This window comes from Phyllobates terribilis, unplaced genomic scaffold (assembly GCF_046119375.1).
Source record: "Phyllobates terribilis strain yellow unplaced genomic scaffold, ASM4611937v1 Scaffold_1__5_contigs__length_1240528914, whole genome shotgun sequence".
NCBI classification, from domain to species: Eukaryota; Metazoa; Chordata; class Amphibia; order Anura; family Dendrobatidae; genus Phyllobates; species Phyllobates terribilis.
The window spans coordinates 810603974-810629564 of record NW_027362761.1 but is presented as its reverse complement, the minus strand read 5'-3'; the positions used below and the strand labels follow the sequence as shown (position 1 = coordinate 810629564).

General features: G+C 38.5%; 1 protein-coding gene across 8 annotated transcripts in view; it reads left to right on the top strand.

The window, feature by feature from the left end:
- MAPK10 (mitogen-activated protein kinase 10) overlaps positions 1 to 25591 on the top strand; it is a 367762-nt gene that overhangs the window by 308265 nt on the left and 33906 nt on the right. For 6 of the 8 annotated variants that reach the window (XM_073637129.1, XM_073637132.1, XM_073637134.1 and 3 more), the window contains 4 exons: positions 3279 to 3461; positions 7674 to 7798; positions 19446 to 19508; positions 23482 to 23545. In XM_073637129.1, the coding sequence (XP_073493230.1) occupies positions 3279 to 3461; positions 7674 to 7798; positions 19446 to 19508; positions 23482 to 23545 (435 nt within the window). The remainder of the gene's footprint in view (positions 1 to 3278; positions 3462 to 7673; positions 7799 to 19445; positions 19509 to 23481; positions 23546 to 25591) is intronic. The other 2 variants (XM_073637131.1, XM_073637130.1) reach the window with 1 other exon arrangement.

Genomic DNA, 25591 nt, shown 5'->3' with positions numbered 1-25591 from the left:
AGGTCCAGCATATAAGGAGGCAAGCGTCATAAAGGCATTTCAATTATTTTCTTCAGAATTTAGAAAATGCTTTTATTTCATCTTTGCAAACACTTGCATGTGTATGTATAATTGTTCACAGGGAAAGAGGGATGATGCACGCTCCCTGGTATATGGAGATAGTGTTCCTGTCCTCCAGCCGCACTGTAATCTACTAGCTAATGCTGTCTAGAAGAGATAGACTTCTGCTGAAGTGCCACAGTTCATCAGTGGAGTATCAGGGCTCAAGGTTAATATCTCTGGCTTTTCATGTGTGTCTTGGCAACCGCTTCCTCCCAAATGCGTTCATTCATGCCGCTAAGCACAATGCATCATTGAATAGTAAGGGCTCCATCTGCTGGTCAAATCATAGAACACAACATGCGTCTTGTTAATTCGACATCACTATTTTCCCACCAAGCATATTCGCATGTTCTCGGCATACTCTGTAAGCGTTTCCTAACTTTAGGAAGGTATGTGCACACGTTGAATCATGCAGCAAATTTTTTGGGAGTAAGATCACTGTGTTTCTGGGTTGCAATTTTTCCACATTAATTTGAATGGGTGAAGAACACTGCAAAAACGCTGAAAGACTTGAAAAAAAATGCAAATTTGAAAAAATGCTTTGATGGTTGAAATGCGCAAGAAAAATATAAGCAGCGTGTACTGTACATGGTATTTCAGAAATCTCATTCACTTTGCTGGTACTTTTTCTCCCTTGTAAAACGCTCTTAAAAATGCAGCATGTGAACAAGCCCTTAAGGAGTTGATTTATTACTCTCCAGTGATTGAAAGCCCCTCTGTCATGAGACTGGTCATACAAAAGAAAGAAAATTTAATTCTGATTAAATTCTTTAATTTGCACCTGTTCTTTTTTGTCGAGTTTTGATGTTTTGTTCCTTTTTTTTTGTTTGCAACAAAATCACATTTTCTTTTTTGATCCCTATTTTATGAATTTGCCTGTTTTTGTTTTTCTTATGGTTCACCACTGTGGCCATGTATTTTTGCAATTTGGCATTGCTTTCTATGGGTTAAAAAATGTTGGAAAAACACTGAAAGTATTGCCATGCTGCCGATTTAAAAAACGCTGCAGTTCTCGTCAGCAATAAAAAACAAGCGTGTGCATGAGATTTCTGAAATCGCATAGCTTTTTCAGATACTGTAAAAAGCAGCTTCTATCCTGCAGAAAAAATGCTGCGTTTGAACATAGCTTTAATCTACCTGCTTTCCTATAAAAAAAATAACCATTATCATCAAGTAATGATACTTTGGTACATTGTGACAAATGACAAATTCATCTCTGCAGCACCCGTCAATGACAAGGTTAATATTTTTTGTGAGTTATGATAACTTACCTAATTTAGATATCTGAATTCCTGTAGGCAATGATAGATATTATATCATGATCAGTGACTTATTTCCACGGTATTGCAACTATGAACCAAGTTTCGCTATGTATGTGCCTTAAAATATATACAACTTTAGTTTTATACTAAAATGAAGCTTTTATTATATATTCCATTCATGCAGAAGCACGATATGCAGTTGGCAGGTGCCATATACGCAGTAAGAATGTGCATACCTAAGCAAAAGCATTTATATATTTTTAATGCTGGAACAGATTCATGTTTAATGAATGCATTTTTTTGAATGTTTCTATGTCTTTGAATGCTTAAACTTTAATGAGATCTTATGAGTTATTTTCTTCTGGACGTCATTTTATTCTATAATATTAAAGTCATTTTTCATACCTTTCTAGCTGCCCTGAAGAAACATAATATTTAATTCTCACCGTGGTGTCATTTCAGTAAATGCGTCTTGATATTTTACTATTAAAATAAATTCACCTTCAATACTCTGGTACAAATATCAGGTTAAACAATTTTTTTGTGTCTGTAAAGGGTAAAGGTAAAGGGTTATTTTCGCAACTTCCCCCATTCCTCAGACACAAGTCACAAGGTTATTAATTAGATAGAATAGATTTGGTCAGTGTAACATTTGCGATGAACTCATTCTCCGCTTCTGTATGTGATAATCGGAAATTGGTTTCTACAGGCTTCCTATGGTTTCTTCTTTACAGAGGCAGACTGGCATTAGGTTGCCCTATGTATAGGTGGCACCAGAACGCACAGGCCATCCATTCTTGGATATAGGGATCAGCCATGTTAAGATTATTTTTACTATAAATTAGTTAATATTCACATAACAGCAGAGGCATTTCTTTATATTTCTTTTTATATACTTTCCTCCTTTCTGTTACTACATTTACTGTATAACTAGGTGAGTGAGAAGAGATGCCGCATTGCCAACTGTTCCAGCTTTTCCGATACATCTGGGTCAATAGGGTCTGGGTTTATATAAACCCCATTCAAAAATGAATGTTTTGGGATGGATCAGCGTTGTTACAGGAAGGTGTGGGGATTTTCTGGGAGGGTTTGGGTTGGACTTAAATACTCCACAATTGTTGGCAACCATTAAGATCGCAGTCATGAGAAAAGAGTCATTGTGAATATAATGGTCATAGCACAGAAATTACAGGTACTTACTATCCTTGTGGGGTGACATCCCAGGCTTAAAGTTGGCAACAAAATAATTATACATACCAAAGCAAGATATAGAGTAAAGCCCCCCCATACACATTGACTGCCGGACCAATAATGCTTCGGCTAATGATTCATCCATCTGTCCCATAGAAGCACTCATTCGGCTGAGCACTTCTGTTTCATCTATGAGAAAGTCGCCAACTGATATCTTGGCCGGCAACTTATCTTCGAGAGAACTAAGCAATTGGCAGTAGTAAATCGGTCATGCCCGATCAACATCTCCCTGAACAGTCAGTTGACTGGTGCTCCCATATACACTAGACTGTCGCTGGAACCATCAATATCAGAAGGTTTTGGCTGATATTAGTCTAATGTGTATGGGGGGTTTCAGGCCAGTTTCCCATGGATGTATCACATCTGCTACAGTCACCGCTCCCCCTCTTGTCCTGTGGTTCACATATAATTGTACGGTTAAGCTCAGCTCAGTGGAAATACTGTGCAGCTGGGTGGTGCAGCAGTAATACAAATACATGAAAAAGGCAATATAGCAGCAAGTAAATATTAATTTTAGAAAATAAAGATGGTGAACTCACAGAAAGAATGGAAAAATGGCTATTTTTATTTTCTGTCTTAGATAAAATCGCAATGTGATCCTTTTGTTTACAAATGATAATAAAAATAATATAAAGTACTGTTAATTCCTTAACATATGTTCAGACATTGACCAGTGGAACAAAGTCATAGAGCAGCTGGGAACACCATGTCCAGAATTCATGAAGAAACTTCAGCCAACCGTTCGGAACTATGTAGAAAATCGGCCTAAATACGCGGGTCTCACCTTCCCCAAGCTTTTCCCAGACTCTCTATTCCCAGCCGATTCTGAGCATAATAAACTTAAAGGTAGGTGTATAAATATATCACATCATCCTACATTGGTAGCTTACCCTTGCTACACATGCGTCAGTTTCCTTCTCAATTAGGCTTTAGATAATGAGATTTGTAGTTTTGATTTTATGTGTCTCGAAAATTGCCTCTTTTGTCCTCCTTTCATACACATCTGTCATAGAGATTGGGAAAGGTCAGCTAAAGACTGGATTCCATAGATCAGATCCACAATGGGTGAGCAGTCATATAAAGATGACTGCATGTGATGACTCACGTCACAATGACTCATCCAGTGACTTACAATGTGCAGAGAGGATTATGTACTTGGCAGAAGTGGTGTCTTTTTCATATAATTTACGAGAAGGACATGTGTACTGGTTCAAGAACACGTCATCACAAACCATAATGGGAAACAGTACAACAATGTTTAGATAATCCTATGCTATATTACAGCATTGTATTAGAATAGTCTGCACTCGAGGCAGCGTCAGTACAGCATTATTTATTTTATGAGTACTTTTATAAAGTATGACTTCCAGGAATTAATAATGCATTCATATAGTTATAGCATAGTCTACAGCATCTTTGTGTATTACCCACTAAGTTAATCTTTTATGTTCATATTGAAAGTCTGCCGTCTTGAGCATTCACTCTGGTTATATACTGCCAACATATATTGCTTAGTATGTCCATCAGGGTTTAGAAGTCTTAAAAGGAATCTGTCAGCAGGTTTTTGCGATTTATTCTGAGATCATCATGACATGGGGTCAGAGACCCTGATTCCAGTGATGTGTCACTTACTGGGCCGTGTTTTGCTGTTTCAGTACAATCACTGTTTTATCAGCAGGAGATTATCACTAGAGGACTAAGTGTCGCGTGCCTGCTAGTCCAACCTCGCCCCACCCACTGATTAGCAACTTCCTGTCACTATACATCGTACACAGAAAACTGCCAATCAGTGGTGTGGGATGGTTATACAGGGCTCAGCATTCTGAGCTTTGCTACATCTGCAGCAGAGAAAATTCTGATTCTATCACAACTGCTGCACCCAGGAAATTAAGTGATACATCATTGGAATCAAAGTATATCATAGTGCACTCGGATTACATAGCAAAAACTTGCTGACAAATTTCCATTAATGGTATCTTTAACCACTGGGGCACCTGCCAATATAATTGCTACTAGTGCTATCTCATATACAGTATATAAGCACCAGTACATACAGCCTTTATGTGTGTCTCGCACAAGTCATCTCTCCCATACATAGACTGATTTTCATCTTGACATTTCTATTTCAACTACTTAGTTAAAAAGTCAACAATATGTAATAATAATTATATATATATATATATATATATATATATATACACACACAAATATATAAATATATGTAGAATTTCTCATAGTTACATGTCTATAGTGTATAATTAGCCATCACTTGGCCTACTGATTGACCATGCCAAGGGTATAACCATCCACAGTGAAATGCGGAAAGCAGCAGTGGTGACCAGTCACCTAATGTAAATAGTAACCTTTACTTGTTAGACATTATATAGAGGTGTCCCAAAACTATCGGATATACAAAAAAGAGATACCATATGTCTTTGTACTGTAAAACATCTGTGACTACTTGTCACTTAATCACAATGATAGATCGGTTCACCTAATGGTGGTATAGGTGCACATCTGAATCTGTAAAAATGCTATCAGTGCACATGTAAGAAATGGTTCAATTTCCCTATAGTCTGGATCAGTGGCATACCGCCACACATACCAGGATTGGGAGATTGAGGAGGGCACACATACCAGGATTGGGGGATTGAGGGGGCCACACATACCAGGATTGGAGGATTGAGGAGGCCACACAAACCAGGATAGGGGAATTGAGGGGGTCACACATACCAGGATTGGGGGATTGAGGGGGCCACATGTACCAGGATTGGGGGATTGAGGGGGCCACACATACCAGGATTGGGGGATTGAGGGGGGGCACATGTACCAGGATTGGGGGATTGAGGGGGCCACATGTACCAGGATGGGGAAATTTACCAGTAGCTCTGGCATTTCCCACCCTAGGCTTATACTCAAGTCAATACGTTTTCCAAGTTTTTTGTGGTAAAATTAGGGGCCTCGGCTTATACTCAAGTCGGCTTATTTAAAATATATATTTTAAAATCAGTAAGTACGTGGTACCCATAATACTGCAGGACTGTGGCGTGCATTATATTATATGGGGGCTGCATTTTACCCTATTGGGTGTGTAATATACTGTATGGAGGACTATGGGGAGTGCATTATATTCTATGGAGGACCATGGGAAGTTCATTATACTATATGGAGGATTATTGGGGACACATTATACTATATGGAGTATTATGGGGGTGCGCATTATACTATATGGAGGATTATGGGTGGTGTATTATACTATATGGAAGGCTATGTGGGGCCATTATAATATTTTGAGGGCTATGTGGGGGGCCATTATACTGTATGAAAGCAATTATACAGTGTGAAGATTTGTGTGGGGTCCATTATACTGTTTGGAGGGCTGTGTGGGGGCCATTATACTGTTTGGAGGGCTAGTGCGGGCCATTATACTGTATGTAGGCCCATTATACTGTATGGATGGCTGTGTGGGGGTCACAGTTGGGGAATCATACTTTGCCTTGGGAGTTGAAGTGGGGTACAATAGGGTTATTATACTGTGCATGTGGGGGCTAATGTGGAGGAATTCACCATGGGGGCACTTTTGTTGGCATCATACTTTATGGGGCAATGAAAGAGGAATCTAGGACTTCAGCAGGAGGAAAATTACTATGTAAAGGTTGGAAAGTTGTGAGATCTGCTCTTCTGTGACACAGACAAATATTTATTTATTTTTTGTAGGGGGGGCCCAATTAGAGCTTCTACTATGGGGCCTCATGATTTCTATGTACACCCCTGGTCTGGATTGTTACAGTACTATCACTAATGCTCCCCCACTTTTCTGGTCACATAAAAGAGGTTCTCCTTTGTCCCTATAGAGGCATAATGTGACCATAAAACGAGGAGCATTAGTGACAGCAAATCCCCTAACCCTCAAGGTAGTTCCATCTTCTAGTAATCCCTTGAGATCACGACAAGACCCATACTGAAACACATTGGATAGGCAAAAAGAAATGGTTACTTCCCTCCCTTATCAGAAGAGGAGTCAATGTGGGGTATTTGAGAGTCAGTGCAGAGCAATACAAGGTGCAACAATGGTACAATAGAACCCTGACTCAATGCATTAAGGACCCAGGACATCCATATTTATGATGTGCTCTGCTGGAACAGTCCAGTATGCCACGATCTGCGTGAGATTGAACCGTTTCTTATACATGACTTAGTGGTATTATCTGTGGACACTTTTCCTATTGTGATTAAGTGACAAGTTGTCACAAATATCTCATGAAAATTAAAGTACCAATCAATAGTTTGGACACAACTGTTCATGCAGTGCTTCTTTGTCCCTATTGAAATGTGCACTTTGTAGATTCTGACTCAAGGCAGAAAAACTACGAAGGTACATGCATGGAAACAATTAGTAAAGAAACACTTGCTAAACAAAGCAGAATGTTTTAAAACTTAGATTCCTCAAAATGCCTTCCTTTTACTGTGATGACAACTTTACACCCCTCCGCTTCAGCAAATAGTCACTTGGAACGCCTTCCACTGAACAGATATGCCTGGTCAAGAGTTCATTGCCAGGGTGGTATCACGGGCTTTCAGAAAGTGTGTGCGACCATCCGGTGTGTTTTGCAGGAGCAGTGTCGGTGCACAGTTCCATACAGTCTTGAGCCTTATTCAGTAACTGTCCATCATAACTTTGAGACATGAAGGTCAGTTTAACATATTCTGGTTTGTATCATATGTTTCTTTACTCCTTATTTCCTTGTGCGTTACTTCGTGGTTTTGCTGCCTTCAGTCTAAATGTACAGTGTGCACATTCTAATAAGAACAAGGAAAACCATTTCATGAACAGTTGTGTCCAAACTTTTAGAAATTTTGTATCTCTAATACAGACCTCTTTTTAAACTTTTTAACGCATACCAAGAAAAAGTTACATTTTACTGTTTACAGTAAGTTGTTGATCACCACTTCTGTTTTTAGTATTAATATAATGTTTTAATTAAATGTAATTTACCCTGTATGAATATGGCTATATCAGTGGCAGAAATCATGCTGTCACTATTATTTCTTATCCAGCCAGCCAAGCAAGAGACCTTTTATCAAAGATGCTAGTGATTGACCCAGCGAAGAGGATATCAGTGGATGAAGCACTACAGCACCCCTACATAAATGTTTGGTATGACCCTGCAGAAGTTGAAGCGGTAAGACTTTGTATTCTCCTTCGGAAAATATCAGTAGACTTAAACATACCACAAGGGCCATTTTCACCCTTGTATACCTTTATTTAAAATTCAACATTATTATTTTATTCGAGTTTTTATGATCTAATAAATATATTATTAAATATGTTAGCAGAATGAACTGTTTTTAGACCAATTTACAAATTCATTAATAATGGCAGATAGCGATCTATTCAGCTGTAGCCCACTATTGCCAAACACACTAGCCTTAAAAGGAATCTATCAGTAGGATAAACCCTCCTTTGGGCATGTAGGTCATAGGACGCTGAATAAAATGATACTTTGATATCTGCGATCAGATGTCTTATTCCAGAGAAATGAACGTTTTTCTTTTATGTATTCCGATCCCCAAGATCAATATGTAGTAGATGTTATAATAATATTAGAAATGTAATACAGTTTTTCTGATTCGCTATGTCACCTGCCCTGGCACCTGCCTATTTGCTAATATTATTATTATTACACCTACTACATGTTAGTATAGGATCTTGTAGATGAGAATACCCCCTTATGTTCTCTGGGCCTGATAAGGATCTGCATGAGAATCTGCCTCTAGAGCTTATTTTAATGAAAGGTGGTGTTACCAGTATGAGGCATGTAATGTCAGACACTTTGCTCTCATAATCGCACACAGCTCTGCAGTGAAATAAGAGCTAACACAGTACAGCAGAAATTTGTCTCATTGCAAAAACATTTGCAGCTGCAGTCTTCTCACAGTGCTTCAGCTTCCATCTCACAGACAGCTAGTGCAGGAGAAGGGCAGTACAGCAGAGCTGTAGCACTGTGAGAAGACAACGGAAAATATTTGTGTTGAGTTTGTAATGAGACAAGGTACAACTCTGCTGTACTGTGTTAGTTATAATCAGGCACTGCTCTGCAACAGAGCTGACAGCACTATGAGAGGGCAAGTGCTGCTGCAAATGTTTGTAATGAGACAAGCATCACTTCTGCTGTACTGTGTCAGTTCTAATCTCACTGCAGAGCTGTGTGTGATTATGACAGTTAAAGGAGCAAAGTGTTAGTCATTACTTAGTTCACACTGTTAATGCCCTCTTTTATCTCTTTTATTTAAAATAAGTCCTGGAGGCAGATTCTCATGTAGATCTGTGTCTGGCACCTAGATCTTAATAGCTCATTTACATATAAGAAAAACATGGATTTATCAAGAATAAGACATCAGATGGCAGACATCAAGGTATCATTTTATTCAACTTTCTATGACCTGCATGCCCATATAGACGGCTTAGGAGGGTTTACCTTGCTGTCAAGTTTCCTTTAATACAATGAAAAGAAGACATACATTAAGTATATGTCTGACTAGTTGTGACATTGTGAAGACGTATTACTATATTATTTCTTGAAAAACGTACTATCATGGTGATAACAGGAGATTCCCGATCATGCTGAGTTCTTACATGCAGGATCAGTGTCTAGAGTTATAAGGATTGTCTAATAATGACAACATCATTATATATATTTTATGGCTTAGATATCATATGGACCCAGTCGATCCATGTGCTACTATATGTAACTGACCATTCATTGGCATAAGCATTGTTGGTATGTAATGCTTCAGTTCTCAATGTATGACTGATTGCAACTTCCATGGTGATATGAACTTTTCTGCAGCGAAATACAACTATGCTTAGCTGATCTCTAGACCAGATTTTATTTAAAAAAAAATTTTTTTATTTTTTTATGAATTTATGAATTTTTTTAAAATTGTATTTTTTTATTAAGTGGAAAATGTTTTGTACATACGTTAACCACTGTTACCTCCTTTTGTGATTTCTTCCTAACAAACAGCCAATCCATGCATGTGGTGTGGCTGTCTAACAACACATGTAGCCGCATTGACGCAAACCTATTTTTCGAGTATGTCGTTGATAATCAGTTACCGCCCAAGTGTACTCAGATAACCCCTTATCTGAGCATGTTCACGCATGATTGTCTGAGAGGGGTTATGTGATGGACCCAGGGATTTTACCAGACCAAGAGATATGTTCCTCGATGCCTTATTTAGGGCAGCTGCTTGGTAAATATTAGGGAATAACACTGTGTAGAACTATCATTACTTTATCGAACAGACATATCTGTGTGATTTAAAGCGTCATGTTCAGGATTAAAAGCATTAAAGGGTTATTGTGACGCTGTTCACTTCTGCATCCGGAGATCGGCAGACATTGTTCTCCTGTTCTATTTGTCGGAGTAGGACAGTCGTACAATACCTGACACCTCCCAGCAGGGATCTGGAGACGGAATAAAATCCCCTGTATTCTAGTCTGTAAGGAAGAAGTGCATTCCAATTATATGTTCTTAGCTCTAGAACATTTCAGAGAGAACTCACATTGTATCATGGCAATTACAGCTTGTAACGGCAAACATCAGGAAATCTCTTAGTGAAATTTGACAGCAGCAAACAAAAGAGAATAAGATGTCTGCATGTTACACTTGGATTCAAAGGACTAAGTGGCCCCCGACTGTGTGGAAATCAGTTTTCAATAAATTGCATCTCAAAGTCGTGAAAGCTGGAACATTTTATGTAGGCATAAAAAAGCTATTTCTTCAAGCAATGAGATCAATTTTTTAAACCAAAAAGAAAAGTTATTAGTGTTAACTGAATCCGGCAGTGGAATACTTAATATTAGGCAGGGTACAGAAAGGGAATTGGTTAGTTGCGGTCCCTTGGTCTCTGGCTCATCTTATGATGGAACCTGCACATTGTTATATTCTTAGCACAAGTGTATTACTTAAAGGGAATCTGTCAGCAGGTTTTTGCTATGTAATCCGAAGACAGCATGAGGTAGAGGTTAAAACACAGATTTCAGAGATACCTCTCTTATCAAGCTCTGTGGTTTTCTTTGCTTGCAGTGATTGTTTTAGCACCAGGAGTCTATTATTGCTGGGATATAGCAGCATCTGCATGCTAGTCCGACACGCCCCCTCCTGTGATAGGCACCTCACTGTCTATAGACATTGTATATAGAGAGCCTGGTGTGGGCGGGGTTAGCTTCCTCAGCTCTGCTGTATTGCTAAATCTAAAAACTCTGATTGTGTCAAAACGGCTGCACTAAGTAATACATCGTTGGATTCAGCTTCTCTTGTGTACATAAAGCTGCTCTCAGATGAGGTAGCAAAAATCAGCTGACAGATTCCCTTTAATTATCACTTAATCAGATCATCATGAGAAATAACGCCTTATTGAGTATTGCTCCTTGTTTAGATCTACTGACATCATATGGTCAAATGATTATTCCTAACTAGGCAAGATATCATCTATCCAACAGCATATGCACCACCACTCCATTCACCATGTATGGGATTGCTGGAGATAGCGGCGTCCAGTGCTCAGCTATCTCCAGCAGTCCAATAGTCAGTTAGCATGTGTGATCTCCGCTTCACTATAAAGGGGCATTTCAGAGCGCTGTCCTCAGTATGGATGGAGGTCCCAGTAGTTGGCCCTCCAGAGATCAACAAGTTATCACCTAGTCTGTGGATACATGATGCCAGCAGGAAATAATTTTCCTTTAAGAAATTATATTGTATTGGAAAATGAAGTTCTAAGGGATTATGAACCACGAAGTTCATTTTTAGGAATAATTTAGAAAGCAGTGAAAAAATTCTATAGTGGAAATTTTAATTTCAGCATTTCAACATTCATTTGGAATTGATATAACAATAGTCTGATGTCTACCATATTAGTCAATTGTTAGTAGAAACTTTTTTTATTTTTGATTGTGGTTATTTACTTTTGATGTGACTATCCCTAAGTACAATGGACTGATGCTTTCTGTGTTCTACTACTCACTGGACAGCTTTACTGTATAGATTAGGACACAATCAGCCGAGGGCGAGGGGTTTTAATGACAGCTCTTGCTCTGTTGTAAAACAGGAGATCGGATAAGGCGGGATAGCCATACTATGTACATACATAAGGCCATGTATCCAGGTTCTGTGCCACTACCTGATATCTGAGGGAAAAGGAGGATGTACTCCATCACTTTTGGGCAGCTTGTAATAATCTGTGACTTTTTTTCTGTCAACTACTTTCCATGTATTGCAGCTGCTATAAGCCATACATACTATGTATTTGCAGACAATGTGGCGAAAAAGTCTATGTCTCTTACAAGGTCACCCATAGGAATATTTTATAAATAAAAATTCCATCTGAAGAAGACCTGTTGGGTTTCCTGTGCTACCCTATATGGCTGCATATAATGGGGTGAAATAATAACTTTGGAAATATATATTTTTTCTATTATTTAATGCCATATTTTCATGTAAAAAAAGTTTATATGGTGCTAGGATTCATAATAAAAGTCTTCCTGTTTTTTTTCGGGTGATTGTCAGCTCTCCCTGTTTGTAGATACAGTCTCCCAGCAGTCTGTGGGTAGTGTAAGCAGAATTCATAGCCTTTCTGTATGGTGCCCTCATATAGAGGAGCGTAGGAAGCCTGCATGCAAAATCACTAAAAGGGTAAAAAGATTGTAACATTTGCAATTTCTACTCCAGTCGCAGCTGATTTTTGAAAACTAGGCAGGGTTTGGGTGGCACCAATTCTGTTTCATGTGGGTTGGCTCAATAAATTTACCGTAATTACTTTAAGCAAGACTACACTTGTGCCAAAGGTTTTTTTCGTTTTATATTTGGGTGAGATGAGGCGTCGCTGAGCACCGTTGACAAATTCATCATAATGTACCCCAAAAAGTGACACAAGTTATGACAGAAATGTACTCCAGTCTCTGGCGCTAGGCTACCATTGTTCTTAATAGTACATTTCTTGTTTTCATAGGACAATGTGCTGCCGACAACTATTATCATTTAAGCAAGTGAAAAGATTATTTCACCTGATGAATGAAGATTTTGCTAGTTCGTCGGGTTATCGGCAGCCTGTTTACACTGCCCGATTATCCGAAAATGAGTGTTCCTAGGAATGCTTGTTCATGATAATCAACCAGTATGAAAGGGGAGGGACAAATAGAGATGGGTAACCAATCAGACTATACTGTACATAGTTTATGCGTTGCCATAGAGACTCATAGGTCTGTAGAAGAGCTGTTAACACAAATTGGTAATTTATGTGTAAGTAAATATGTATTTCCTTCTTTTATGATGGATACATTAAAATATCATGGATAAATTAAATTGGTTTATTATGTAATTATATATACGGTAAATCTTCTTGACATTATAGCACTCTTAAAATATTAATTTTCTTCACTTTAATCTGTTTCTTTAACTGGCATTAAAACCTATGAACCTATACTGTTGTTGCTACAGTACAAAAGGGATCCTTTACTAATTTTATACTAGTATTAGGACTCCAATCTAAACTATATAGCACCTTGTCGTAAAGGGAATCTGTCACCAGGTTTTTGCCACTTAGGCTGTGTGCCCACGATGCGTTTTTTAAGCGTTTCCGCAGCGGCAAAAAACGCTGCAGAAACACTTAAAAAACGCATGGTAGAAGGCCTGCCATGTTCCCCAATGATAATCCGCATGTGCTGTGCACATGCTGCGGAAATTTCCGCTGCGAATTATCATTGCGGAAAAAAACGCAGCACTACCAATTATTTTGCATTGGAACACATGGAATCCGCATCACTGTATATGTAGATGCGGAATCCATGCGTTTCAATGTGAGGATGGTACCCGGGTCTAGAGGAGAGGAGACTCTCCTCCGGACCCGGGTACCATAGAACCTGTGAAAAAAAGAATAAAGTAAAAAAGAAATGTTATATTTACCTTCTGACGGCCCCCGGTGTGCTTGTCTTCGCTTGCCGGCAGATCGCGGTGGACTGAAGGACCTGCTCTGACGTCATAGTCATGTGACGGGTCACGCGATATTGACGTCGGCAGGTCCTTCAGTGTACCGCTGCCGGCAAGGGAGAACGGAGGGAAGCAAGACACCGGGGGCCATCGGAAGGTAAGTATAGATTTATTTTTTTATTTTTAACCATTCTTTAATGTCACACTATATAAATCCATGCCGTTTGCATGGATTTATATAGTGTGACCAAGTTGACAAGCACTTTCCAAGTGATGCTAAAATCTCTTGGAAAGCGCTTGACAACCTGCATGCAGAAATGCATGTGAAGAACGCTTCACTTCCGCTTGTCCCTGGCAGGAAAACGCATGTACAATCCGCATGTACAATCCGCATGTACAATCCGCATGCACAATCCGCATGTAAAATCCACATTCGTTTTTTCTGCCAGGGAGATGCAGAAACGCTCAGGAAAAATCCGGAGCATTCCTGCATCGTGGGCACATAGCCTTAATCTGATTTTATCAAAACCACACTAAGTAGCCCTTAGTGATAAATCGCTGGAATCAGGGTTTCTGTCTCTAAATTATGCTGCTCGCAGTTAGGGTATCAAAAACATGTTGACAGATTCTCCACAATCAATATTAACAAAATTTAACATAAACATATTTAACCATAATGTGTTATGGAACTAGTTAGTGTAATTTTATATTTTTTAGTGCTTATTGTTTATTGCTGATGAATATTGTAATTGGCTTAGAGTTTGGGGTTTTTCATTAATTGAGCTTGAGGACTTTTTAGTGAATAGGATCTTAGTTAAAGAACATTTTTGACCAAATTTTTCACGTTGAACTGTATACATGATGTAATAGTGGCTGCAGTGGCTTTTTTTTTTTTTTAATTGTGCCTTTTCATTGCTGAAATATTGGAAATCAAATATTTGGCACCTAATGAGATAACTTTAGTTAAGTCCAAATGGGTGTTTTTAGATAGTTTGCATTGGTGACGTGTACTTCTGGCTCCTGTATGATGCTGATCAATCATAAGCAGGCAACAACATAAAGGAGTACAGAAGGACCTGTGAAGATGTGATCAGTGTAACATGACCGGAGTCCATAGGTCCTGCCAGCTGGAGCGTACAGCCGAAATAAGCACTGAAGACATATTACACAGGACAGAAGTGAGGAGCTCTTATCATCAGTGCCTTTTTAGGCTGCACACTCCGCCTGGCAGGACATCATCACAAATCCTTCTATGTTGTGGACGGCCTACTTATGATTGGTCATTGCTATACAGGAGGCAGAAGTACACACCCCCTCAAACACTATCTAATCACACCCTCTTGGATTTAATTAAAGATAACTCAAAAGGTGACAAATATTGTTGAAACGTCCTCTTTAACTATAGTTTAAACTGTAGTTTGTGTCCAGTTCGGTATAGAACTCTGCCCCACTACATTTACTAACCGTGTAATTGAAATGACTATCTCCTGTGATGGTGTTGGCATTGATACTGCTGTAATTGAGTAAGACATAGTCTAAAAATGAAAGAATAAAGGCTGATCAAAGACTTTGTTTTTCTTTTTTTACAAATTATAAATTGTTACTTTTAGAGACCATGGTGTAGAATGTAAGATTAGGTAGCATTGGAGCCAGTGCTTCCTTGATGATAGTAAAATCATACTACTACAAAAGGCAACAAAAGACTACAATTTACTTTTTTTTGTAAAGATATAGAAGTTTATGCAATGTTTATTGCATTAAAGAGTTTAAAGTATGTCTACTTGTTCTTGTATTTAAGTCAGCCAGTCAAAGTCAGAGGTTTAAAGAAGCACTCCTAGCAAAGTTTTTATCCTTTTACTATATTGCTGTCATCATATTATACAGCACTGTGTACTTATAATTGCTCATTTTGCCTTTCTACCCAGCTAACTCTTCTCTTTTCTCTGCTGTATGTAGAAACAGGAAGTCTCTTGTCCATGCATTTATCATTCCCTGCTTCAACTCTTAACCCAGCTCCTCTACTCCTCCCCCACCACGGACTTTTGCAGTGACTCATGAGTCATGCAGAGAAAATTAACCAGCTGTTTCTGCATAGAGCTTAGAAGTATGCAGCTAGTCTGTTTTTATGATGTCATAGACATAATGGAAGAAAAGAATTAGCTGGGTAGAAAGACAAAATGAGCAATTGTAAGTACACAGTGCCACATAATATGACTGCAGTATTTAAGAGGATAAAAACTTTGATGGGAGAGCTTCATTAAGTAGGCCAAACCAACTAGTTTTAATGAAATCTGTACACAGTATATTATGTACGGAATATTCCAGATCTTTACTTTTCTAATTTTTTACTCTCTATTTTGAAAAGAACATGCATGTATTTTTCAAGGGGTGAAACAACTATCTATATGGCCAACTTAATGAAGGATTTTGTTTTCTCATCTTTTAAGCTTGCCAATCAGAGAAGAAAAACATTTTCTTTAAAACAGATATGGTTCAAGTTTCCTTTTTAGCCGCTTTCCCTGGACAGAAAGATAAACTATCCACTTACTGTAGAATTCTCTTCCTGCATAGTGTTGTTTCCAAGCATTGACAGTCTTTCTTGCACTTTAAAATAGAGTACTTCTGAGACAGCGCCATTGTTCATCATAAATACTGTAGATATATGGTACTCTCACAAAAAAACATAGAAACAAATTTAAAGCTTTTTGTGAGACTCACATTGATCCATCTATCATTTCTTTTGCGTAGCTATGAGGATTTATAAATGCCATATCAACGGAGAGAAGAGTTTTTCAGAAACTCATTTTATACAAGGTCCTTTGATGTACAGCGGAAAGTGATCCAAGTAGTATTTTCTTTAGTTTGTTATTTATGTTAGTTTCTATTGAGGGAGTTGTAAAGTTGATTTACATTGACGTCAATGGACTAAAACATTTTTCGAAAACTAGAATGCTCACCCTTCTTTAGCATAGAACACGTATGATATCTCAGCTGTGGTGTTCAGAAAGAATGATGCAAAATTGTAGCCTCAGTATTCATTGCCGAAAGAACGTAACACAATTTTTTTAACATGAACAGTCACACTATTTATCCAAGTATTATTTGTTCACTACAAATGGTCAAAGTGATTTCCATTGGTGATTTCCATTAATAACATAGCTGATGTCTAGGTGGTAGTCCAGTTCTGTCTAGGTGCGTGCCACCATGTGCTTGGATATGGACTCCACTGTTTCATTGATGTCTCAGTCGTTCAGATTTTATGGCTGGGGGGGGGGGCAGATACACTGAATCTTTGATGTAGCCCCACAGAAAAAAAAGTTGCAGGGTGTTTGATCCAGTGATTGTGGAGGCCAGCGCAACATTGGTGAATTAACTTCAGACAATCATTGAAACAGATGGGCAGCACGGTGGCTTGGTGTTTAGCACTGCAGCCTTGCAGCGCTGCAGTCCTGGGTTCAGATCCCACCAAGGACAACACCTGCAAGGAGTTTGTATGTTCTCCCCGTGTTTGTGTGGGTTTCCTCCGAGTTCTTTGGTTTCCTCCCACACTCCAAAGACATACTGATAGAGAATGCAGATTGGGAGCCGCAATGGTGACATTGCTGACAATGTCAGTAAAGTGCTGTGGAATTAATGGTGCAGTATAAGTGAGTAAAATAGATAAACGAAAAAATAAACAGTGGAGTCCATATTCGAGGATATGCTGGCACGCATCTGGATGGAACTACCATCTAGACATCTGCTATGTCACCAAAGGAAATCACTTTAAACATTTTTAGTGTATAGATAAAACTTGGAGATATAGTGTTAGTTTTCATGTTGATACATTTGTGATACGTTCACCCCCTTAGGCAGCACGGTGGCTCAGTGTTTAGCACTGTTAATTTGCAACGCTGGGGTCCTGGGTTTAAATCTCACCAAGGACAACAGTTGTAAGGAGTCTGTATGTTCTCCCTGTGTTTGTGAGGGTTTCCTCCAGTTTCTTCTCACACTCCAAAGACATACTGATTGGGAATTTAGATTGTAAACTCCAATGGAGACAGCGATGATACCTTTAAAGTGCGGTGGAATTAATGGGGCTATGTAAGAGCATTAAATAAATAAGAAAACCCTGTATTTTTCTCATTGACAAATGGACTTACTCCTAATGAACCCTTACTCAGTTATCTATCTCAAAGAAATTTTGTATAGAGACCGGTAACCAAATGATAGTATTTTCTGGATGAGTCTAGCTGCTTCCTATATTTTCTACCATCAATATAATCATTTTACCATTCATATTTTCACTGACCAGTTGGAGAGAATCCAAGGTTCAAGGGAACCCTGGTTTAAAAAACTACTGGTCTCTAGCTTCTCTTCATTCGGGAGCTTTTGGTCAATTGTGCAATATTTTGGGTCATTTGTCATCTTTCCTGGTTAAAAAGATCAATCCAGATGTAGGGGATATCACTTAGAGCGATGGCAATATTCAAGTGGCTGATAACTGGGAGCTCAAGTATCAGTTTCTGTCAGTGGCGTAGAGAGAACTGTATTGGCACTGCTTGATGATTACTTAAGATCCCTGATATGTGGTGGCCACAATTTTATAGGTAACTCTCTGTGGGGCGGCAATGGTATTGCCAAATGTTTTTTTCCTGTTCCGATACTGCTATAATGGCACTCCACTATGTTGAAGATATGTTACACTATCGCTACTGTGTTGATATAACTAATAACTGTATTTATGTTGTCCCACTTCATTAATAACTGGTAATTAGTGGAGATATCTGCTATAAATTGCTATAAGCAAGTTCTTGAAAAAATCTATAGAAATAAAAATAAAGTACACTAATATAATGTTGTCTAAAACACATCGGTCCATTTTTCATTCTTAAATAAATGTAACCATGTGACATAAATTCTTTGACGATTCCTATCCTTATCTGCTGTGTATACAGTCTCCATCTTTATTTTCCTGGGAAACGTTCATTTTATCCCCCTCTTTTTCTTCCTCTTTGTCCCATAGTTTAATAAGACAACTGTTTTGAAAAATAGATGATGCTTAGGCATCTTTTCTATGGCTGAAGTGTCAGGGTGGTTTCACACTGCGTTCTGGCACCTGTTTGGTGGCCCTGTTGAGGCTTACGTCTGAACCCCCCCCCGCAAAAAACAGAGTTCAGGCGTATGCACCGGCAGGGCCATAGACTATTATGGTGCTGGCAGAGCGAACGTGTGCTCTGCCGTGCATCATTTTCGAGTATTGCAGGCGGACACTCAATCTTAGTAGACTGTGTCTGTCTCCAGTAGATGTATACGCCTGAAAATGATGCACTGCAGAGCGCACGTTCGCTCTTCCGGCGCCATTATAATGTATGGCCCGTCGGCGCATTCATCCAAACCCCATTTTGCGTGGGGTTCAGACGTAAGCCTAGACGGGGCCACCGAATGGGTGCCGGAACGCAATGTGAAAGCGTGCTAATAGAAACCCACTGTAGCTCTAACTAAGCTGTACTAAGCCCCATTCTTTACCCATGTCCTTCCATTCCTAACACACCATGTAAAATATGTAGAAAACAAAGGTAGGAAAGACCCTTACTTCTCTGACATTTTCTGGGTCAGAGCGGACTGTTTCCCCCAAGTGTCTGTTTTTATTATTTTCTGTGATTTCTAGATATACTGGTATGTTAAGATTTTACCATGACCAATTAGAAAAAACAAAAAACGTAAGAAATATTATAGATCAGTGATAAATACATGAAACCGTACAATACAATGTAATTGCCCTGAAGCTGAAGGGCGTTTTGTGATATGCTTAATATGATTTCATTCACTTACCCAACCCATTCTCCTCCATTTTCAGCCTCAGGACCCTGTGAGGGAGAGATGGAATGGACAAACAGTCAAAACACAGAATAATGACAAGGTTATATTCTACGTTTGTAAAAATGCAATTGTTCAATGTTGAATTATAGACCCAGGCTGTAAAATTAGTTAAGCAGGACAGAATCATACCATGCAATATGTGATGATCAGTTTTATTTAAAGAAAAAAAAATTTATGCATAGAAAATACATCTGTGCATTAAGTTCTTGTACTTTTAGTATTAGAACAGATTTAGGGTGTTTTTTCTACTTTATTTCTAGTTTTTGTTCATATGTACATATTCAGATTGAGCTTACAAGTGCTAAAAAGAACTGACTGCATACTGTCTTATTATTGAGTCCAATGCCTAACCTGTATGCAGTAAACTCCTAAGCTCCCTCTTGTGGTGCCTTCAGGCAGTCAGAATTTATTTATTCCATTATCTATGCAAAGAATTTGAGCTGTACATCAGAAAAAAAACAGACGTCAACCATTGTGAAGATTGCTTAAGAAGATAATCATTACAGATTTGCGGGCTTTTTTAGACCACAATTTAGTTGTGGACATTCACTTTAAAGAACGGCTGTCACTTGCTTAAAAAATTGCGCTAAATACCGTATAAAAATCCCTGAGCTTGCCTGATCCTATCTTTTCTGTTTTGAGCTGCTTTGCTCCTTTACAGAGGTATTTACTTTTGTTTCTTCTGGAGCGCAGTATGTGAAATCTCTGCTTGTAGCCCAACTGGACATTTCTTTAGAGTTTTTTCTCGGGAACGTGTGATTTCACCCCTCCCTTTCAGATGCTGCAAATCAAAGCTCAGCTGCATCAGAGACTGCTAGATAAGCTGTGAAGCTGTGATGGCAGCATCAGTAAGGAAGGGATGAAAGTGCATGTCCCCAGAGAAGACTGTAAAGAAGTGCCCAGTTGGACTGCAGAGCAGAGATTTCACATAGTGCACTCCAGAAGAAACAAATGTAAATATCTCTGCAGTGGAGTGATGCAGCACAAAATGGAAAACAGCAGCAAAATCAAAGATTTTTACAAATTATTTAACTTAGTTTTTTAAGTGACAGGTCCTCTTTAAGGAGCCCTTCAGACACCAGGTAGGCTATTTTGCAGTTAATAAGTATTGGTCCAAATATATTTAAACTGTTGTTTAGGAATACAAGCCATAGTCAAGAGATGACAGATCTCAATATTGTGATTATGTAAATCTTTATATGTTACTTAAATTTTAGAGTGTAAATATGGGCTTTAATATCTTTTTATTTAATAGTGAGCATTTATCAGTAGTAAAATGTCATGTCTTCAGTCCATCAAAGTCAATAGCTGTGTTTGTACCCAAAAAGAGAAAAGACAGCTTCTCCTTAGCTCAACATTTCCATATACAGCATGACATGAGAGGTTGCTGAAAATAGACAATCCCTTTAAATGGTATTTTTTATGCTTATTTTTCGTGGAGCAAGAATAATTTGCTTCATTCTATAGCTGAGTACCAAGATTTTATATGTTGCTGTAATATTCTGATGCCTCTTTCAATCTCTGTTCCAAGAAATTCTGAAATCATAATTAGGTCGAATTCAGACATCCGTGAACCACGGTCTGTACACGATCTGGCTGCAGGTCTCCTGACCAGAACTACATAGCCTGTATGAGTCTGGAGACCCACGGCCGCTTTGTACATCTTGGTTCGTACACAAACTGTGTTATATGGACGTCTGAACTACGTTCATACAGTTTACTTTACTTGCTCCGTTATATATAATCAGAAATAGGGGGTTACTGTTTTGTATGAAAAACATATAGACCTCTAAATGCAAATCAATCAGATATCAGGTTTCATTACACTTGTCAGATCAAGAAATAGCTTTACTATTAACGTAACCCTACAGATGCTAGCGCTTAATAGTATCCACTGAAGAAAATTGTATAGGAAAAAGAATAGAAGAGGAGAAATTATTGATGTTTTTGATGTACTGAAATTCACATGTGACACAATGAACAATTGCCCTTTAGTGGTTCCCAAAATGGATGTGATTTTAATAATACATAGAAATAGTTTGTGTCAGCAGGGAACACATTGAATAATTGCAGTGTGCTTTAGGTTTTATGTACACTTATAGTAAGCACGTTCAACATACTGCCTTAAAATATCTAGATTTATCTCTGTATTATGGGCGGTATGGTTATAAATTGCAGTGTTAGCTATAAAACATGTTTTACACGGGTAGAAAAGGTATTAGGATTCACAATTTTTACGGGTGACATAAAAGAAAAAGTTCAATATATAAAAGTATAGAAACAAATGGACCTCTCTTATAGTTGGATGAGAAAATTCTAGGTATCAATGATTAAGACCGGTCCATTATCATTGTCTCATTTTACAGGACCCCCAAAGAGTCTTTGTGTGACTGTAACTAAATGAGAAAAGCTTTCTTTGTCATTTAGATGCATGTAAAGATTTATATGCTGTAGGAGTCTAACTATATCTTAGTGTTGTGTATGCGTTTAGGTGGATTTAAAGGGGTTGCCCACTTTTGAAGGACATGTCAATATGCCCTTTCAGAGTCTGGATGGGGCTACCTGAACGTCAGCAGAGAACTACTCTACCAGTGATGCACATTGTGTGCCATAGTGGGTCCCCACCAATTAAAACCAATCATGAGGAATTCCACCATTGCTATTCCTTGTGGTTAACTAATCACTGTGGGACTGGTCAGCTTGAAAACGCATGATACTTATAAAATGCAGTCACTTTCACTATTTCTCGCTAGTTGGTATGCTCAGTAATATGAACCTGAATATACTGCAGGTTCCTCCATCTTTTCATGTATATACTTAGTCAATGTGAATGTTGTTAGTGGTGGCTCTACAACAGTGTTTCGAAGCTCCTGAACTCAAGTCCCCTCAACACACCAAGATTTGGGGATATGCCATAGATCGAACACCTGTGGCAATTCCGGATGCCCTTAGAGCCACAATAAACATGTAAAATATTATGGCCATCTTGGAAGTATGGCATGTTGGGGGTACCTAAGGCAAGAAGTTGAGACACTGTTCTTTAAGATGCATATGCTTTCTTAAGGTCATCTGTTTGTCTGGCATGGTAAATTGTATTTTACTTGGATTTCCATTGAGTGGTGTTCTCATAATTGTCCTAATTCATTTCATGAGTATTGGGTTTATTTTATCACTTGTAATGTATGTCGCCTGCTAGGTTCAAGGCATAGCATACTGTAACTTACTAAACCTTTTGTCTGCACTGATACCTTATATTTGATTTTTTTCTAAATGTAAATTAGTGTAGATCTAGTTTCCTCACATAAATAGATTAGAAAATATGGCATTGAGGCTAATTACTAGTCTTATAAAGCCCTGGATTTTTCAACACATACAACAATGATAGCTGCATGGGGGAAAATATTGGTACACCTCTTGGATGATGTGTGCGGATAAAATCTCCCCCATTATACATGAGCTAAGTAGGTTGTTGTGAATAAGCTGGGGTTGTTTTTACAAATTAATTCACGTATGATATAATAGATCTTAAAAATATTTTTTCCTAATTAAGATTAACTTATCCTTTGATTAATTTTTCAATATACTTGTCCTTTTTTTGCAAGCAGATTTTGGAGTTGGAGGAGTCCTGAAACCCCTACTGATCACTCAAAAATCCACTGAAAAGTGTGCGGCTTGGAAAACAGGAGCACATAGCGTGCACACAGTGTGGGCTATCGCTGCATTAGAAAGGCAAAAGACCTGCGTCCTCCTGTCTCCTAAGCTGCGCACTTCTCAGGGATTTTTTGAGCGATCAGTGAGGGTCCCCCACCGATGTTTCGATTAAAAGGACAATAAAATAAAAAAATAAAAAATGTTATCAAAAATGTATTAACTCTTTAAAGTATTTCCAAAATGATTTAAAGGAGATTTTCTGAACCCCTTATTAATCTCAGCATTAACCATAGGGTCATGCGTCATAATAGTTAAATCTGTGTAAATATAATTTACAATTTATATTGTTTTACATTTTACAGCCTCCTCCTCAAATTTATGACAAGCAGCTGGATGAAAGGGAACATACAATTGAAGAATGGAAAGGTATGCTATTTTGAAACTCAATACATTAATGATCAAATAAAAAAAGGCAAAAATCATCTGTTAAATACTAATATTATTAAAGGGGTTTTCCCTATTTTAAATCTGATTATGTATGGGTCATGGTTGAAGAATTAAAAATCTAAAAAAAAAACTGTACTCACCTTCTGGGCCGCTGCTTCTCTTCTGCATTGGCTTCTTTGCTCCCCGCCAATGTCACGTGACAGCTGCAGTTTTTCAACAGCCACTGATGGTCTGCAGCCTTCATATTCCATCTGAACATTTAAATCTACCTCTGTGGCCAAGATGTTATCTTTGTACTCAGAATCCCACGGTGTCTGGCAGATAGAGCCTCCTTCTTCTCCTCCCACTTCCTAAAACTAAACATGAACAAAACTGAACTCATCAACTTTGCCCCATCACTCAACATCTCTACCATAACTATCAGCACAATAAATGACTCTCCAATGTAGGAAAGAGAAATTGAGTATGCTGTGCTCACCCTTGTTAAAAACTTCAGCAGGCTTTATTCAAGGAGAGTAAAATTGCATGTGAAACACTACAGAGTGTGGACAACAGCCGCTTCGCACCTAGCAGGCGCTCCTTCCTGGTCCTGAGTCATGCTCCAGCTTCTGTTCACCTGCAACTCAAAAACATGTCTAAAATCTTCCCCTTCCTTAACCTGGAGTCAACGATACATTTCCCCTCCATCTCCCGCTTAGTCTACTGCAACATATTTCTCTGCAACCCCCCATCCAACATCCTTATGATCCTTCAATCCATTCTCACCTTGTTGGTTGGATATTTCACCTCTATCCTCACTTCTCCCCTTCCTTTTTGTCATATCTTTCACTGGCTTCCCATCACTCAGGGAATTCAGTTTAAAATATTAACATTGATATACAAGCCAACCCTAGTCTGACCATTCCATACATCTTTGACGTAATATCCCTTTATTTCCTTACCCTTAATCTTAGGTCCTCACAAGATTTCTTTCTTTGCTTTCCTCTTGTCTGCTCATAACCCATGCTTTGAAACCTACTAAACTTGCAGTCTCTTCCATGATTGAAGCCTTTCAGCACATCCTGAAAACCCATCCCTTCAGAAACACCTACAATCTTCCATAACCCGGCTAACGGTTAACACCTCATTACTACTTGTGCTGCTTTCGTCCCCCTAATCTACTGTCGCTTCCTGTATACCTTATAGACTGATAGCCCGAGAAGGCAGGGTCCACTTCCCCTCTTCCGGGCTGTCAACGTCTGTTAACTTTACTTTTTGTATGTAAATCCTCTTAACATGTCCTGCACCCTGGAATGAATGGTGCTTTAATATAAAAAATACTGCCCAAATACTACATAAATGTCTTAAACAGCTTTCTTATAAAAATTAGCATTTACACATGATCCCTAAAAAGGTATAATACAGGACATGAGGGACTTTGTTAGCCTTTTTGCTGGCCTGAACACTGAGCTCTGCTATGTGCATGACATCTAAACAAGCACACCAACTCCAGATACTTATAGTCATGGTTGCATGTTGAATATCACCAGTTTAATAATTAATTCTAATACATATATCATATTTACACATATATATATCATACAACTGTTCCAACATGTATTTTCAAAGGAAGTACATCAGTCTCATCAGGTGTGAGTGATCCATTTAATACTGTATGCAGTTTGTATTGTGCAATCTGGTGACAGATCCACTTTAAGGACTCTAATTTCTTATTTAATAAGTTTGATTAAATATTGCAACATGTTAGCAAATCACCTCTCAGGCTTAAATTCAGTTCACAACTACTGGGTGACCAGTGCCGCACATAGACACAAGTAACATACACATCTCGTGACTTAGTTTTGCAGAATCATGGCTTTGCATAATCTACTCATTTCACACCACACATCTCGGGATACGTCCAGCCAAGAGCCACTTAGATAGTTTTGTTTTCAGTGCACACAGTAGAGCGGCATTTGACAACACTGAAACAGATATCAAAAATGGCACTTTGGTGAAAAGGTAAAATGGCCAAAATATAAGAAC